This window comes from Pelophylax lessonae (genome assembly GCF_965119305.1).
Source record: "Pelophylax lessonae genome assembly, chromosome: 3".
Taxonomy (NCBI): Eukaryota; Metazoa; Chordata; class Amphibia; order Anura; family Ranidae; genus Pelophylax; species Pelophylax lessonae.
Genome location: NC_138770.1, coordinates 177255139 through 177271086, shown reverse-complemented (window position 1 = coordinate 177271086; position 15948 = coordinate 177255139). Strand labels below are relative to the sequence as shown.

Here is a 15948-nt window from a genome sequence, read left to right as displayed (position 1 = left end):
AGGCTTTCCGATCAGGTCCGCCTGTCAGTTATTCAGGCGGACCTCTGCTCCATGTACCCCTATGGAGCAGCAGATTTCAGCGGTGACATGTCCGCTGACACCTGCTGCTATCCAATCCGGTCCAAGAAATCCAGACCGATGGAAACCCTATTTTCCATCCGTCTGGAGGATCGGATCGGATGAAAACGGACAGTCAGTCTGTTCATCCAATCACCCATAGAGAAGAGCGAGGATCTGACAGGTCTGTCTCTGCAAAACAAGCAGAGAAAGATCTGTCATCCACCTGCTCAGCGGGGATCGGCGGATCGATCCCCACTGAGCAAAATGGACAGAAAGCCCGTGTGAAAGGACCCTTACAGGAAAGCAGAGGAACTGGCAGGGACACCGGGGATTTCACACAAAGGAAGTAATACAGAGGTAAGGATACTTTTTCATACAATTACATGGTACAGCTGGCACATATCAGGAATATGAAATATTGGGGTAACACTTTAATAAGCACAGTGACTAAGTAGTTAGCACTTCCACCTAGCAGAACATGGTCGTCTGTTTAACTACTTCTCGACCAAGGAGGTTTTACCCCCTTAATAACTAGGCCATTTTTTTTGCTATACGGCACTGCGTTACTTTAACTGACAATTGCGTGGTCGTGCGACGCTGTACCCAAAAAAAGTAGGTATTTTTTTCCCCAGAAAGAGCGCTTTTCTTGATATTTGACCACCTGTGCAATTTTTATTTTTAGCGCTATAAAAACATTTTTTTTTTAACTTTCTGCTAAAAACAATCCAAATAAAAAAAAAAAATCCTTTTAAAAAAAATCTAATTTTTGTTCATTTTAGGCCAATTTGTATTCGGATACTAATTTTTGGTTAAAAAATATCCCAATAAAGTGTATATTAAATAAAAATGACATCTTTAATCATCTATTTTTTTTTACTAGTATTGGCAGCGATCAGCAATTTTTAGCAGGACTGACACTGCAAACAGATTGGACACCTAACTAACATTTTTTGTGTTTAGTGTGACATTACTACAGTAATCAGTGCTAAAAATAGGCACTGTTTCTGTACTAATGACACGGGCAGGGAAGGGGTTAACACCAGGGCAATCAAAAGGTTAAATGTGTCCCTAGGGGGTGCTTCCCAACTGTGGGAAGGGGGGTGGGCTTGCTGCATGAACACAGAGACCTGTGTTCTTAAATAAGAGGAACACAGGATCCCGGTGTTCATAACCGACAGGACAGCGGTCTGCCGTGTTCACAATGACAGACCGCTATTCTGTCTCCACAGGAGCGATCGTGGGGTGCACGGCGGCAATCGGTGACTGGCTTCTCCTGTAGCCAATTGGCGCGTGCCTCCGGCGGCATGCACTCCTGAGAAGTGAAGTACAGGTACGGCGTTTCGCGGGACAGAGCCAACCTGCCACAGAAAAACTACGATGGCTGGTCGGCAAGCCGTTAACTGACAATTGCGTGGTCATGCGACGCTGTACCAAAATAAAAATTATGTCCTTTTTTCCCCTCACAAATAGAGCTTTCTTTGGGGGGTATTTGATCACCTCTGCGGTTTTAATTTTTTGCTCTATAATCAAAAAAAAGGAGTGACAATTCTGGGAAAAAAAAATAAAGAAAAGAAAAACCACACAATATTGTAACTTTCTGCCAAAAAAAAAAAAATTTCTGATCAATTTAGGCCAATATATATTCTGCCACATTTTTGGTAAAAAAAAAATCCCAATTAGTTTATATTGGTTTGTGCAAAGGTTATTGCGTCTACAAAACCATGGGATAAATTTATGCCAATTTTTTTATTTTTTTACTAGTAATGGCGGCGATCAGCGATTTTTGGCAGGATTGCGACATTTTGACTGACGGATCAGACACCTAACCGACACTTTTGAGGGGACCAGTGACATTATTACAGTAATGTTAACATATGCACTGTTACTGTACTGACACTGGCAGGGAAGGGATTAAAATCAGGGGGGATCAAAGGGTTAAGTGTGTCCCTAGGGCAGGGCTCGACAAACCCCAAGCGCCAGGTCGCATCAGCGACTGGAATTAGTGGCCTGGCACCTGGTCTACACTGCGGCAGGTGTCCTGTCCCCATGCGGCTCCTGCCCGCGGGTGCACAGACTCAGATGAGGTGCCTGCCGTTAAGAGGCCGCAGCTCTGTGGCCTGCTGTAGGAAGACGCTTACATCCGGCAACTGGAGCCCTCTTGTGGTGGCCGAGCTGCAACAAGCTGCAACAAACTGGCGACGCTGAGTTTCCACTGCCTGTTCTCACTGCTCTGAGAAGAGGTTGAAGATGTTGAGGGCTTGATCTGGTGCCCTGTCCTTACCGGTGAGTGGACAGGGAGTATGGGGCACATGGTCAGAACAGCCTCAGTTCCATTTACAATCCCATTTTTTATTCTCTCCCTGTCATTCCACAGCCGAAGGCCCCTTTCACACGGGCTGTCTGATCAGGTCCGCCTGTCAGTTTTTCAGGCAGACCTGATCGGAGCCTCCAGTCTCCTCTATGGAGTGGCGGATGTCCGCTGACAACCGCCGCCATCCGATCCGGTCGGCTAAAAACAGATGGATGGTGGTCCTACTTTCCATCCGTCAGACAGATGGCATCGGATTGAAATGGACAGGCAGTCCATTTCCATCCGACTGCCCCATAGAGGAGAGATCGGAACTGTGTCCATGTTCGCTCTGCATAGCAGACCGGACAAGACCTGTCATCCACCTGCTCAGTGGGGATTAACGCAGAAATCCCCACTAAGCAAGCAGATTCCGCTTAGAGGAGGTACACGTGTAAAATGCGCATGAGTAACTGGATCTCCTATTGCCTCCAACTTGCTGCACGGTCCTTCCCTAGAGAGCCACTACCCATCACACCATCAAGCCAAGTACACACTGGCCGAATGCCCGGCACCATCAGCCAGTTCATTAAAAACTGTCCTCCATTAGGCCGTGTGTACGGCAGCCGGTACGACAGAAGCCGGTCATTTGGCATGCACGGAAAAAACTAAACAAAATGGCTTTTTAGTTGGATCCTAGATTTTAAGCAAATTTGTCAAGCCCTGGCCTAGGGGTTGCTTTCCCACACCCCAAAGACATGCCAGTAGGTTAAAATTCTGCATAAACTGATGGTTCTATACAAGTTCCTGTATTAAATAAAGCACCGCTTCTCCCTCTTTTTTTCACTCCGGTCATGTGATGCTCTGGCTCCCCTATCATGGAGCACTCAAATTCCAGGAACTGAGCGATGTCACACAACAACCTAAATTGCCCACCTGTTGGTGCTCCCTCCTCCACCATGCAGCAGCCACTGACACAGGTTGGGGGGGGGGGGGGGGTAAAGCTTCTGCATCACGTGACCGGAGCCTATTAAAAAAAGGAATTTACACACATCTCTTATCAGCACTATAAAAATATAGGTAAGGAGAGCGAGGAACCAGGGGTTTTAAAGTGTTACTGGACCCAGAACCCTGCATTTACTATATCTGGTCTCCCACAGTGCACAGACTAACAGTCCTATGACTTCTATTTGGGTTGGTTTAAAGTCTGAAGTTTTCATTCTCCTCTGGCTGTCCTATGAGGCTGCATAACCACTGACACTCTGGATAGTGCAAATTGACCCTGTGCTGATCACATGTGCCCCCCCCCCTCCCCCACCCAACACACCACACTCTGCACACGCTCAGTTTGGTGTGTATTGCTAGAGTGCCCCCAAGGCTCTATTCTATCAGCAGATGGATTGGGTATAGTGGAAGGGGAGGATCAGAGAAAACAGGATCAAACAGCACTTTTAAAGAGTAAATGCAGATGATTAACCCCTTAGGTTCCACAGTGAGTAGAACAAGCATACATTACTGCATAGTTTTTTTTTTTGTAGTCTTTACACCCACTAAAATCTAAAGCTCTGGGAAGCCAAGACTTAACATGTGCAAGTTACATTTACTAATGTGTCATCCTTCCATCAATAACAGTTTAAAACCTGGGTCCCTCCACACAGCATCTACACCCCAAATTAATAGACAGCTCTGCATGCAAAATGCGACAACGTGCAAAATGCATGTCATGCTACACTAGTATGAATGGGGGGCATAGTTTTGCTTTTGTTGACAGCTAGCACAGCTTTATTTGTATTTATTTTGCAAGGGCTTACATTGCATTTATTGTAGTGTTTTAATTTTTTTTGTATGCTTTGATTTGTAAAACAAAACACAACTTGTAACATTTTACTTTGTTCTGATCTTTTTATAAACCCACCTTGAATGGTCCTAAAAACTATTCAATTGTAAAAGAAAACTGGTGTGCACAGGCATGTTTACAGGATGATGTCTATTGATTTCTATTGTGCCTAAGTTGAGGTCTACACTGCCCTTGCTTGACTGCCAAAGTTCACAATTAGTTAGGGACTGAAGGGATCAATTTGAGGCCAAAGCAGGTTTTAAGAGCCACCGACACTTCTGCGCATTAAACAGCACCCAAAGCATAAGGTAATTATATTACCATTAAAGCTGAATTCCAGACAAAGCTATACAGATGACACACACATAGGCCCTGATCACTATTGCTATGCATTAGTGCACAAGCTATTAAAAGTAGGGATGCACCGAATATTCGGCGGCCGAACATTATTCGGCCGAAAATAGAAAAAATAGCACTTTCGGTGTTCGGCCGAATAAGTCAAAAGGCCGAATAATTTTGTGCCGAACAATAGGGCTGAACGATAGTCGATATGATATCGACTATCGTTCTGTGGCCGTAGGCGATATTCATATCGCCGAGGTTACGATATTTACTTAGGCAGGGGGAAGGGACTCTGAGGAGGACAGGAGGACTCACAGACTTCCGTGAAGCCGGGACACTTCAGCGGTGAGCATACATTACTCACTCGTGCACTGCAGCCCGCCCCACACATTCAGTGAGTCTTACTCTCCTCCCTAGTTTTTTCAATGGCACATTCAGGAAGCCAATCACGCCGTGATTAGCTGCACAGCGAACCAATCACGCGTGCCTGCACACCTGATTGGTTCCGCTGTGTCGCTACTCACGGCGTGATTGGCTTCCTGAATGTGCCATTGAAAAAACTAGGGAGGAGAGTAAGACTCACTGAATGTGTGGGGCGGGCTGCAGTGCACGAGTGAGTAATGTATGTATGCGGCTGTGCTCCTTTCCAGGCTCCTACTACCACCACTATGAGAGACTGTCTGTCACTGTATAATCTGATCGAGTCCACACTGACACTGACTGACTGTCACTGAGTAATTAATGTTACCACATTAACCCTGACCTGCCCAGTGCCCTGTATCTGCAATTAAAATTTACAAGGCTGCCTGCATGCTTCCTGATTTCCATTCCCAGCATCCTTCCCAATCCCTACAGTGTCACTAACATTAACCCTATGGTACAAGGCTGCAGTGTGCACTGAATCCCATTCCCTACAGTAACATTTAGGGAGAGAGAGAGACATGAGAGGACAAGAGAGAGAGAGAGAGAGAGAGAGAGAGAGAGAGACATGAGGACAAAAGAGAGAGAGAGAGAGACACGAGAGGACAAGAGAGAGGACAAAATATTGGCAAAATTAATGGAAAAAATGCGAAGCACCGCGTTCGGTATTCGGCCTTCGGCCAAGCATTTCATTATTATTCGGCTTCGGCCAAGAATTTCATTTCGGTGCATCCCAAATTAAAAGTGTTAAAGTGCTCATCCTTGACTAGAGAATGATTAGCCTTTGTGTTGTAAAGATCTGAGTGTCAGTTGGTTGAGTAGTTTAGCAAAAGACAACTGGGAGGGCCGACACCACTCAGGGAAAAAAAAAAAAAACACCTGCGATGTCAACCTATAAGAGTTATGAGTTGAGTGCATGTCTTGTAAATTAAACGGTAATGTCTATGTACTTTCATCCCTTTAAAGCAGGGGTCTCCAAATTTTCTAAAACAAAAAGGGCCAGTTTATTGCCCTTCAGGCTTTAGAGGGGCAACAATGGCCAGCGGGAGTGGAAATTTTCCTAGCATCAGTGGAAGAAATGGTGCCCCATTGTTGGTGTCAGCTGGCAGAATAGTGTCTTGTATCAGTCCCGGTTCACACTATAGCGATGACAGACATTCGCACTGCTCTGAAAATCACATGCGATGTCTGTGCAATGCGAATTCAACCAAACAGATTGTATGGCTGAATTGGCATCAGATTCGGACACAACACGCACAGGACCCTTTTTTGGGTCTGCAGCAGAATCGGATTGCATAGTGGTTCACACCAATGTGATCAGATTCATGTCCGAACTGTCAGTTCCCACTGCGATATGCCAACCAATCTGGGGGTGTCGTTAACTTTGTATCGACACCCCCAGCATTTTGCATATGGCAGTGTGAGCTACCTGCGATTTTAATGCGATGTGGGAACCCACAGTGGATTTGCAGGGTTCCTGCATCGCATATATGTGAACCGGCATTCAGTGGGAGGAATATTGCCCAAAGGGCCGCAAAAAAAGGCAAGAAAGGGGCTGCATCTGGCTCCCAGGCCGCACTTGGAGACCACTGCTTTAAAGGGATAAAACATGGGAGATGAGCAAAGACTGTAGAAACTTATAGCTTTTTTTTTTTTTTTTTTTAATTATTTTTCCAGACATACATCTTAAACTAGAACTTTGTGTTTACTACAACGTTAAGTGGTTTGTTTGGCCCAAGCAAACCATTTCCATTACTAACAGATTTCAATTTATATCATCATCATTGTAATATCAAACAGTATTTCTTTTTTGACAATCCAATATCAGCTTGCTTGAAAATATCTACTTCATGGTGTGAGTTCCACCTGTCTGTGGCAATCTCTTTCCACAACTTCCTTAATTTCCTACATGCTTTGCAACTGTTTTACTTTCAATTTCCCTGGACTACATGTCCCATGGTACCTTGCTGCCTGCCAGAAGTGGTTTCTGTACTGACTCCACCTCCTTAAACTCCTCCTGAGCTACAGAAGGGCTGAGAGAAGGCAGGTTCTGTGAAATGTGTGACAGCAGTGCCTACTCACAAGGCCTAGTGAAGACATCACAGAATTCAAGTAAAATATGTAGGGATCTTTACAACTCCAAGATCATTTAGATTAAAAGAAGTAGGTTAGAAATAGTTGAAACAATGTGGAAATGAATATATGATTTTATATTCTGGACCATGGATACACATTAAAAGGTGTCACAAATCCTCATGTGCTTCTGTAGGATCATGTTTTACAGAAACTTTACTATAAGCTTACACACAAACATTTTCTCTCAATATATGAAAATGTACTATTCAAATGTTAATGGAAGCAATCACATAAATCAAAAGTAATTTCTACAGAATATGTTGAGGTAATAAAAATCGAATTAGCAAACCAGGACAAGGAAGAATGTTTACACAAGTATCTCTCCTCGGGCCTTAGCCTTTCTAAGTCTGACTTCGAGTTTAAACATTGAACACTTTCCGGGCTGAGGTATTTAACCCACTGCAAACTGAAACATACTGCACTGTATAAATCAGTTCTAACTCTAAGTTTTATTTTTATCTCTGCAAGGATTAAAAATAAACTCACACTTTAGTTTCCACAAACCAGAAAACCCAAACCACAGAAAAAAGGCTTTTAGCACCCAGCTTCTTAAAAATTAACTTATTCACTTTAAGCCACAAAAGACAAAAATAGAACTAAAAATAGTTGCAAAGCACCCAGGACTAACAGATTACCAATACAATGCTTAACCCTTTCGCTACTAGATCACCACACCAACTTTTTTACCTTAAAAAAGTATTCCCTGCATTAAAGAGGTTGTATTATCTCTGTTTGTGCAGGGAGTGTGTTTCTTTTAAAATTATAACCCTAAATACCAATTTTCACAGCTCTTCTGTGCAGTCACATGATCTCCCTCTATCCAACAGCAGCAGTGGGAGGGGCTGAGATTCCCCAGTGATGTCACCCAGCCGAGGCAGATCATGTGATCACACAGTTGTGCAAAAAAAAGGTATTTAGGATTATCATTTAAAAATAAATTGACATACTGCAGTGAATATCTTGCTAAAACAGAGAAGAAGATACAAAACATTGTGTTATGCAATGCATTGGAATTGAAACAGGAGGAGCTTGGCTATGCAGACACAGACTGGAGGGAAGGGGAAGAGGGGAGAGGAAGAAACACTCCAAACACAGCAGATGACAGAAGCACGTAAACTGACAACGGTGATCAGGGCTCAGCCAGCACACAGAGAGGGACATAGAAACTGGCAGGATCAATCAGGTATTTTAGGTAAAAAGAAAGAAAGAAAGAAAAAAAAAAAAAAGGGGACAAATGACAACACAACAGCACCATGCTGTTGATCATGCTTTAAAAAGGTAAAAAGTGTCACTAGTTGTAATCGCCCCCTCACCTCCCTGTATACTTACCTGAGCTCAAACTCAATCCATCGCTTTGCCCGACTGCAGCGGCATGGGTCTAGCTCTCTCCCCACAAAAAACTGGAGCCTTCTGCTGTCAATCAAATCATGCAAGATAAGTAGGGGTTGTTGATGGGACCAAGTTGCACTGTGTGCGTCAATGGACTTACATGATCCGGTTTAGAAGCAAGACTACAGTCGTGCCACCACAGGAGGTGGCACCCAGGAAGAGGAGCCAAGGAGTACCAGTTGGGGCCCCAGAAAAGAGGGTTTCCGGGCTGCCATGTGCAATGCCATTGCACAAAGCAGGTTAGCATAACATGTTTATTTTTAAAAATAAATAAATCCCTTTACAACCAACCATTCTAAAAACACTAAAAAAATTACACTTTCTGAAAGCAGAGGCCCTGTCGAATAAAAAGATGGTTAAAAAAAAAAAAAGATGGTAGCTGAAGTTTTGTCACACAATAACATTATGTAACTTTATCAAATCAATATTTTCAGGAAAAAAAATACAATAAAATGAACTTACTACACATAAAAAAAAAATAAAAAATCTGCCTCCCAAATTAAAATACAAATTTGAAGAGATTATATCAACAGGTAAAAAAAAATGTCATCATAAGCCTCAGGACTGTGTGCACACATGAAAAACAGCGAGGGGGGGGAGAAAAAAAAAAAAAATTATCAGTAGGAGACACTGAGTAAATTTGGCTTATGGTATTTATTATCAGTTTCCTCTCCCATAATTGTATTTTTTTTTTGGGGGGGGGGTGCTTGAACCTGATTTTAACAGGTACCTGCTCCCACTTCTGGTCAGAACGCAGAGGCGATCTCTGCAGAAGTTCACTTTCTTCCCTGCAGTCTCTTGACATGTCCAAGGTCCCTAGAGACTGCGGGACAGTCGGCTGCCTACAGTTAAGATGGGGGCATCTGGACCCGAATACAGGAAAAAAGTGGGGCCGGGTGAGGACATTGCTGGATCGCGGGACAGCTAAGTGTGTTTTTTGGGGGTTTTTTTTTTAATTCAGCAGCGTTTGTAGCTGCTGATTTCAATTTATGTTTACAGGGTGAAGCTCCTCTTGGTACACACTCTGCAGAGAGCATCAGGGAATTGATATTCCTAAATACCCTCCAGGTCACCAGTAGGACATTTTTTTCTTCATTTTGTGGTCAAGGTTCTCAGGAGAGCCCAGGAACCATGGGGGGGGGGGGTGGCAGCACCTTACGTTACCCACAGGTGCCATCCCCATCACTTACTAAATAGCCGAGAACCTGCTGACTAAAATGCAAACAAGGTCACTCATTTCACTGGCATGAAATATGGAACATGTCATTGGCAGCAGAGGGGTTACTCAAGGTCTTTCAACATATTAAATAAAATATAAAAAAGAAGTTTTAGCTATAAGAATAGGAAACAGTTAACACCCTTTTTAGGGAAAATTCTCTCTACTTCCTGTCTGTGGACTCAACAGGAAGTGACGTTTCAAATGTGAGGAAAATCCCCTCTTAGACAGCTGTCACAGAGACCAGTTTCCCCATTGAAAGATTTCACCTCTATTCTTGTTCTGGTGCCAACTCAAAGCCTTGGCTTACCCCGACTTTCATTCCCAGTGACAATGACGATCAGGACTATGAGAGTGAATTGCCCTATCAGGAATACAGACAGTCAAACACAAGAGGTTCTAACCCCTCCCCCCTTATCATCCCATCCAAAAAAAAAAAAAGTTTCATCTTTGTTATACTTTAATATTATGAAAAGGGAAATTGCCATCTGCAGTTATATCCACACAAATGTCACTAGATCAACAAACAAGTATAAACAGGCTGAATATTCTGCAAAGTACATACAGACAGTGAACTGATAAACAATGCTGGGCTGGAGTGAGTCAAGCATCCCAAAATTGCCAAGTAGAAGAAATGGTGGACTTGCTGCTCATTACTGAATACCATATACAGCAATCAATGCACTGATCCTGAGCCCATCACATCCCTCAGAAAAAAAAACAATCTAATTTAATGATCACACAGGTTTGGAGGATAAAACATATCGAGAGTGACTTCAGGAACTTAACATTTAGAGTATGGAGGAAAGAATGGAAAGGGGAGACATGATTAAAAACCTTTAAATACATCAAGGTTCAGGAGAGTAGTTTTTATATGAAAACCAAAATTAAGAAAACCAGTGACATGACCTCAAACTGGAGGAAAGTTTAGAACTCATTTTATAAAGTCTTCTCTTACTGAAATGGTAGTTGATGCTTGGAATAAACTTCCAGCAGAGGTAGTGAGACAGTCAACAGTGGCTTCAAACATGCTTGGGACAAACAGATCTATACTCAGACAACAAAGTTAAAACATCAAAAAAAACAGGCAGACTCAATGGACTACTCAGTCGTTTTTTTCTGCCGTCACCTTTCTATGTCTTGAGAATATCTAACTGACACCAAAGGCACTCTGAACTGCTCAACAAAAACCCACATATAAAACACTGGGTACACTCATTGTCAGCAAACCTTTTTGTAAAAATGAGCAGATATATATAGCAGTTGATGAGAGGAAACAAGGCATTCACCCTATGTGCTCATGAACTGTCCAATACAAAATCCAACAGGACAAATTGCACATTTTTAGAGCAATAACATACATGCACAAAAACATATATAAGGAACTACCCAAGTCATCCAATCAGGTAGATCCTTATACTACATAGGTTATTGGTCGATCTTAAACTCCCCATACACATTACAAATACTGCCCAATTCTGGACAGATAAAGTTTTCCCATGCGGTGGGGCTGTGCCCACACTGTACAGGTCAACTGCTTGTTTTTGTCTAGGGGATTGGAGAACGGAAAGATGCTTACCTAATCCTCCCTGCACAAGATTGGTCCCCTTAGGCTGGCTTTATTTTATTTTCACCTGGTGATCCAGACGGCAAGTCTGTTTTTCAACAGAACAAGCTGTCCTGTACATGTAGCAGTTAGAGGTTTGGGACAAACCATTTTAACATGGGTGCTTACACTGGTCCACTTTTATGTAAAATATTTATCCCAAAAAGGAAAAAACAGTTGCTGTAACTACTTATGAAGTGGCTTCAATTTGTTGGTGTATCTAAATCTGCTAGTACATCTAACACTCCCTTGACCCCAGAGTGAGAATGATGCTGTCCAAAGGGGTCCCCTGTGCTACTTCATCCAGAATAGAGGCAGATCACCATGTGAAAACAGAGGAGAAAAAAATGCAGCCATCACATCTAAGGATTAGTAATCTGCAAAATAGTAGATTTTTGGTTTACTACTGCTTTAAAAAGGCAACAACCCCGAAAACGAAGACACACCATTTTGGTGACACGAGTCTATTCACTGTAAAACAATACAAGGAGAGCGGATAGAAAATGCTCATGGCAAAGTATACAAAATGCCCTATGAAACAGGAGTAGGGTATCCCCCCCCCCTTTGTTCTTTATTAGTGGGGTTCTACCTCTGTACTCATTGAGCTGGAGGGGGTTCTCTCTGTACCCTGTAAATGGGGGGGGGTCGTTGGTGTCCATCACTGTACCCTGTGTGTGTAGTGGGGTCCATCTCTGTACCCTATGAGTTTGGGGGGGGTCATCTCCCTGTGTGAGTTGGAGGGGGTCCTCTGTACCCTGCGGGGGGGGGGGGGGGTCCTCTCCTTCTGTACCATGGGAGGTCTGTCTCTGTATCCTGGGTGTAGGGGGGTCTGCCCCTCTGTACGCTGTGATGAGTTTGGGGGGTTCTCTCTATACCCTGTGATGTGGGGGGTAAGGTGTCCCCCCCCTTCACTGTTAATTGTGAGGGGTGGGCTATATCTGTTTCCTGGGGGGGGGGGGGGGGGTTGTGTATGTGTGTGTGTGTGTGTGTGTGTGTGTGTGTAGGGGGTCTCGGTGCCCAGTAAAGGAGGATACACTCTGTACCCTGTGATTCGGGGGGGGGGGACCCTCTCTGCACCCTATGACTGGGGGGGCTCCCTTTCTCTGCACCGTGATTGGGGGGGCCTCTCGCTCTCTATACCCTGTGATTGGGGGGGGCCTCTCTCGCTCTCTCTGTACCCTGTGATTAGGGGGGGACCTCTCTCTATACCCTGTGATTGGGGGGAACCTGTCTCTCTTTGTACCCTATGGTTAGGGGGGACCTCTCTGTGTACCTGTGATTGGGGGTCTCTCTCTGTACCCTGTGATTGGGGGAGGGGGGAACCTGTCTCTCTTTGTACCCTGTGGTTAGGGGGGGGACCTCTCACTGTGTACCCTGTGATTGGGGGGGGTCTCTCTTTCTGTACCCTGTGATTGGGGGGTCTCTCTCTCTCTCTGTACCCTGTGATTGGGGGGTGTCTCTCTCTCTCTCTCTCTGTACCCTGTGATTGGGGTCTCTCTCTGTACCCTGTGATTGGGGGGGGTCTCTCTCTCTCCCTCTGTGATCGGGGGGTCTCTCTCTCTCTCTGTACCCTGTGATTGGGGGGGTCTCTCTCTCTCTATACCCTGTGATTGGGGGTCTCTCTCTCTCTCTCTGTACCCTGTGATTGGGGGTCTCTCTCTCTCTCTCTGTACCCTGTGATTGGGGGGGTCTCTCTCGCTCTCTCTGTCTGTACCCTGTGATTGGGGGGGGTCTCTCTCTCTCTGTACCCTGTGATTTGGGGGTCTCTCTCTGTACCCTGTGATTGGGGGTCTCTCTCTGTACCCTGTGATTGGGGGGGTCTCTCTCTGTACCCTGTGATTGGGGGGGTCTCTCTCCCTCTCTGTACTCTGTGATTGGGGGGGTCTCTCTCTCTCTCTGTACCCTGATTGGGGGGGCTCTCTCTCTCTCTGTACCCTCTGATTGGGGGGGGACCTCTTTCTCTGTACCCTGTGATTGGGGGGGGACCTCTTTCTCTGTACCCTGTGATTGGGGGGGGGGCCTCTTTCTCTGTACCCTGTGATTGGGGGGGACCTCTTTCTCTGTACCCTGTGATTGGGGGGGACCTCTTTCTCTGTACCCTGTGATTGGGGGGGACCTCTTTCTCTGTACCCTGTGATTGGGGGGGACCTCTTTCTCTGTACCCTGTGATTGGGGGGGACCTCTTTCTCTGTACCCTGTGATTGGGGGGGACCTCTTTCTCTGTACCCTGTGATTGGGGGGGACCTCTTTCTCTGTACCCTGTGATTGGGGGGGACCTCTTTCTCTGTACCCTGTGATTGGGGGGACCTCTTTCTCTGTACCCTGTGATTGGGGGGGACCTCTTTCTCTGTACCCTGTGATTGGGGGGACCTCTTTCTCTGTACCCTGTGATTTGGGGGGGGGCTCTTTCTCTGTACCTTGTGATTGGGGGGGGGGGGGCTCTTTCTCTGTACCTTGTGATAGGGGGGGGGGGCTCTGTGTGTGTGTGTGCCCCCTACTCCCCGGTCTCCAGTAACAATGGCGGGTCTGCACTCACCGATCAGGCGGCCCACCTCCTCCACACTCATGTAGACGTTCAGGCCAGGCTCGGTGGTCGCTCCTCCAGGCTGGGCCTCGCTGCCAGTCAGCAGAGTCGGGAAAACGAAGAGCAGCAGCAGAAGGGACGGACAGCACAGCCCGGGGCCCGGCTGCCTCCCCGGGGGGTCCGGGGCCCCGGGCAGCATGTCTCTCACAGGCCGTGCTGAAACCCGGGGCCGTCCCGCACCATTCCCGCTCAGTTTATCCTTCCCTTTCCCTCCAGAACACCGCTCCGAACCCCGAACACCGCACACACCGAACCGCCCCGCCGTACTCTCCGGACTCCACACAGCTCTCAGCGCACGCGCTCTCCCACCACACACAGCTTCGCCTTTCCGGCCTTTCTGCCTCCTGCCGGCCACCGTCCTCTGCTACAGCCCACTGCACCCTCTGCTGGACGGCCGTGCTTTGTTTGGAGGTTTTTTTTTGTGCGGGGGGGGGGGGGGGGGGACTTTATTGACCAAACAAATAATAACAAACGTGTGGCTTGCAGGAGGCGTGTTGTGTCATCAGAAGATGTGTACTGATCACTCGTATGGCACATTGTGCAGCTGATAGCTGCTCAGTTGTGTAGAATAGTATGACTGTCACACACATCCTTCATTACTTTGTAGGCTGCAGTCACACTACTATCTGTTATGTATTCATTGCTAAAGTGTAACTAAAGGAAAAACTTTATTTTTTTCAGTTTTGGACAAAGTGGAGAGGGTTGGGACCCATGTCAGATTTTTATAGCTGTCTGTGTCCCCGTTAGGGAGATTCATCCTCTCTGTCCTATTTACCTTATCATCAAAAGTGAAAATAAAAGAAAATCCTTCATTTTGGGTTTCCCCAGAACATGAAGAGAGGGGAATCTCTCAATGGGGATGCTATTTCTGGTGACACCCTAGGATTCCAACACTTTGGAGGGATTTTCTCTTACTTCCTGTTTTGGCTATGGGACAGGAAGTAAAGGAAAATCTCCCCAATATGAGATATATTTTGCAAATATAAACTGTCAGGGGTTATAACCCTCCCCTAAAAATTGGGGGAGCAATAAATTTGCCTCACTCACCAATGGGAGCGTGAGAGTATAAAGTATAGTTAAAGCTAATAGCAACAGGCAATTTTAAAATATTTAAATGTAATTGGTTCAAGAGGTTACATGATCATAACTGCCATGGCACAAGCTACTAGCAGCTATTTAAATGAAAAAAATGTGTCAGTCGGCGGTCAGCAGTAGAAGAAGAAGCTTCCCACCCTTCCTCCCTTGTCGCGGTTCTTTTTGTGTGGCATTCGTCCCTTTCTGCAATTGAAAGGGGCAGTTTGTGGTTTAATGGTTATAACTCAAGCTTAATGGCTGAGTTATCAGATATAGTTTTCAGATATGTGTGTGTAAAATGATATAATAATTAATTGGTGTGATATTATTTGGCGATAAGAAAATAATGTAAACGTGTGTTATGAAATTGGAGTATAAGTTCAATATATTAAATGTATTGGCAATAATAAAGGGGTGCGGCCAATTTCGATCCATTAAAGGTATGTGTAGTGTTTTTTATTATCAATTGTAGTATTAAAGGATACTATATGGTTTAAGTACTATCTACGATCCAATAAAAAGTGAGGGAGCAATTAATTTCCCTCACCCACCAATGGGAGGGTGACAGTATAAAGTATAGTTGAAGCTCATAGCAACAGGCAGTTTTAAAATGTTTGAATGTAATTGGTTCAAGAGGTTGCATAATCATAACTGCCATGGCACTAGCAGCTATTTAAATTTAAATAATCTGCTAACACCAGTGAATTTAAAGCAGTGTTCCAGCCTCCAGCCTGCGCCTCCAAAAATTAAAATTCAGCAACTACACATACTGTAGCTGCTGACTTTTAATATGAGGACACTACCTGTCCTGGAGTCCAGCGATGTCGGCACCGCAGCCAAATTTTTCTATCGACTGTCAGGTGCTGCCGCCACCATCGCCGGTGAGGGAACCCAGCAGTGAAGCCTTGCGGCGTCACGGGCGGGTCCCTAATGCGCATTCGCAAAGCGCGCTACGCAATCGGATTGGCTAGGTGGTGGGGGAAGGGGGAGGGGGCCA

General features: G+C 45.3%; 1 protein-coding gene across 1 annotated transcript in view; it reads right to left on the bottom strand.

Moving 5' to 3' along the window:
* The window catches only part of RYK (receptor like tyrosine kinase), a 424049-nt gene extending 409829 nt beyond the window's left edge, over positions 1 to 14220 (bottom strand). Inside the window, exon 1 of the mRNA XM_082248811.1 lies at positions 13830 to 14220. Within this exon, the coding sequence (XP_082104937.1) occupies positions 13830 to 14016 (187 nt within the window). The 5' untranslated portion in view covers positions 14017 to 14220. The remainder of the gene's footprint in view (positions 1 to 13829) is intronic.
* Between the last annotated feature and the right edge of the window lie 1728 nt (positions 14221 to 15948).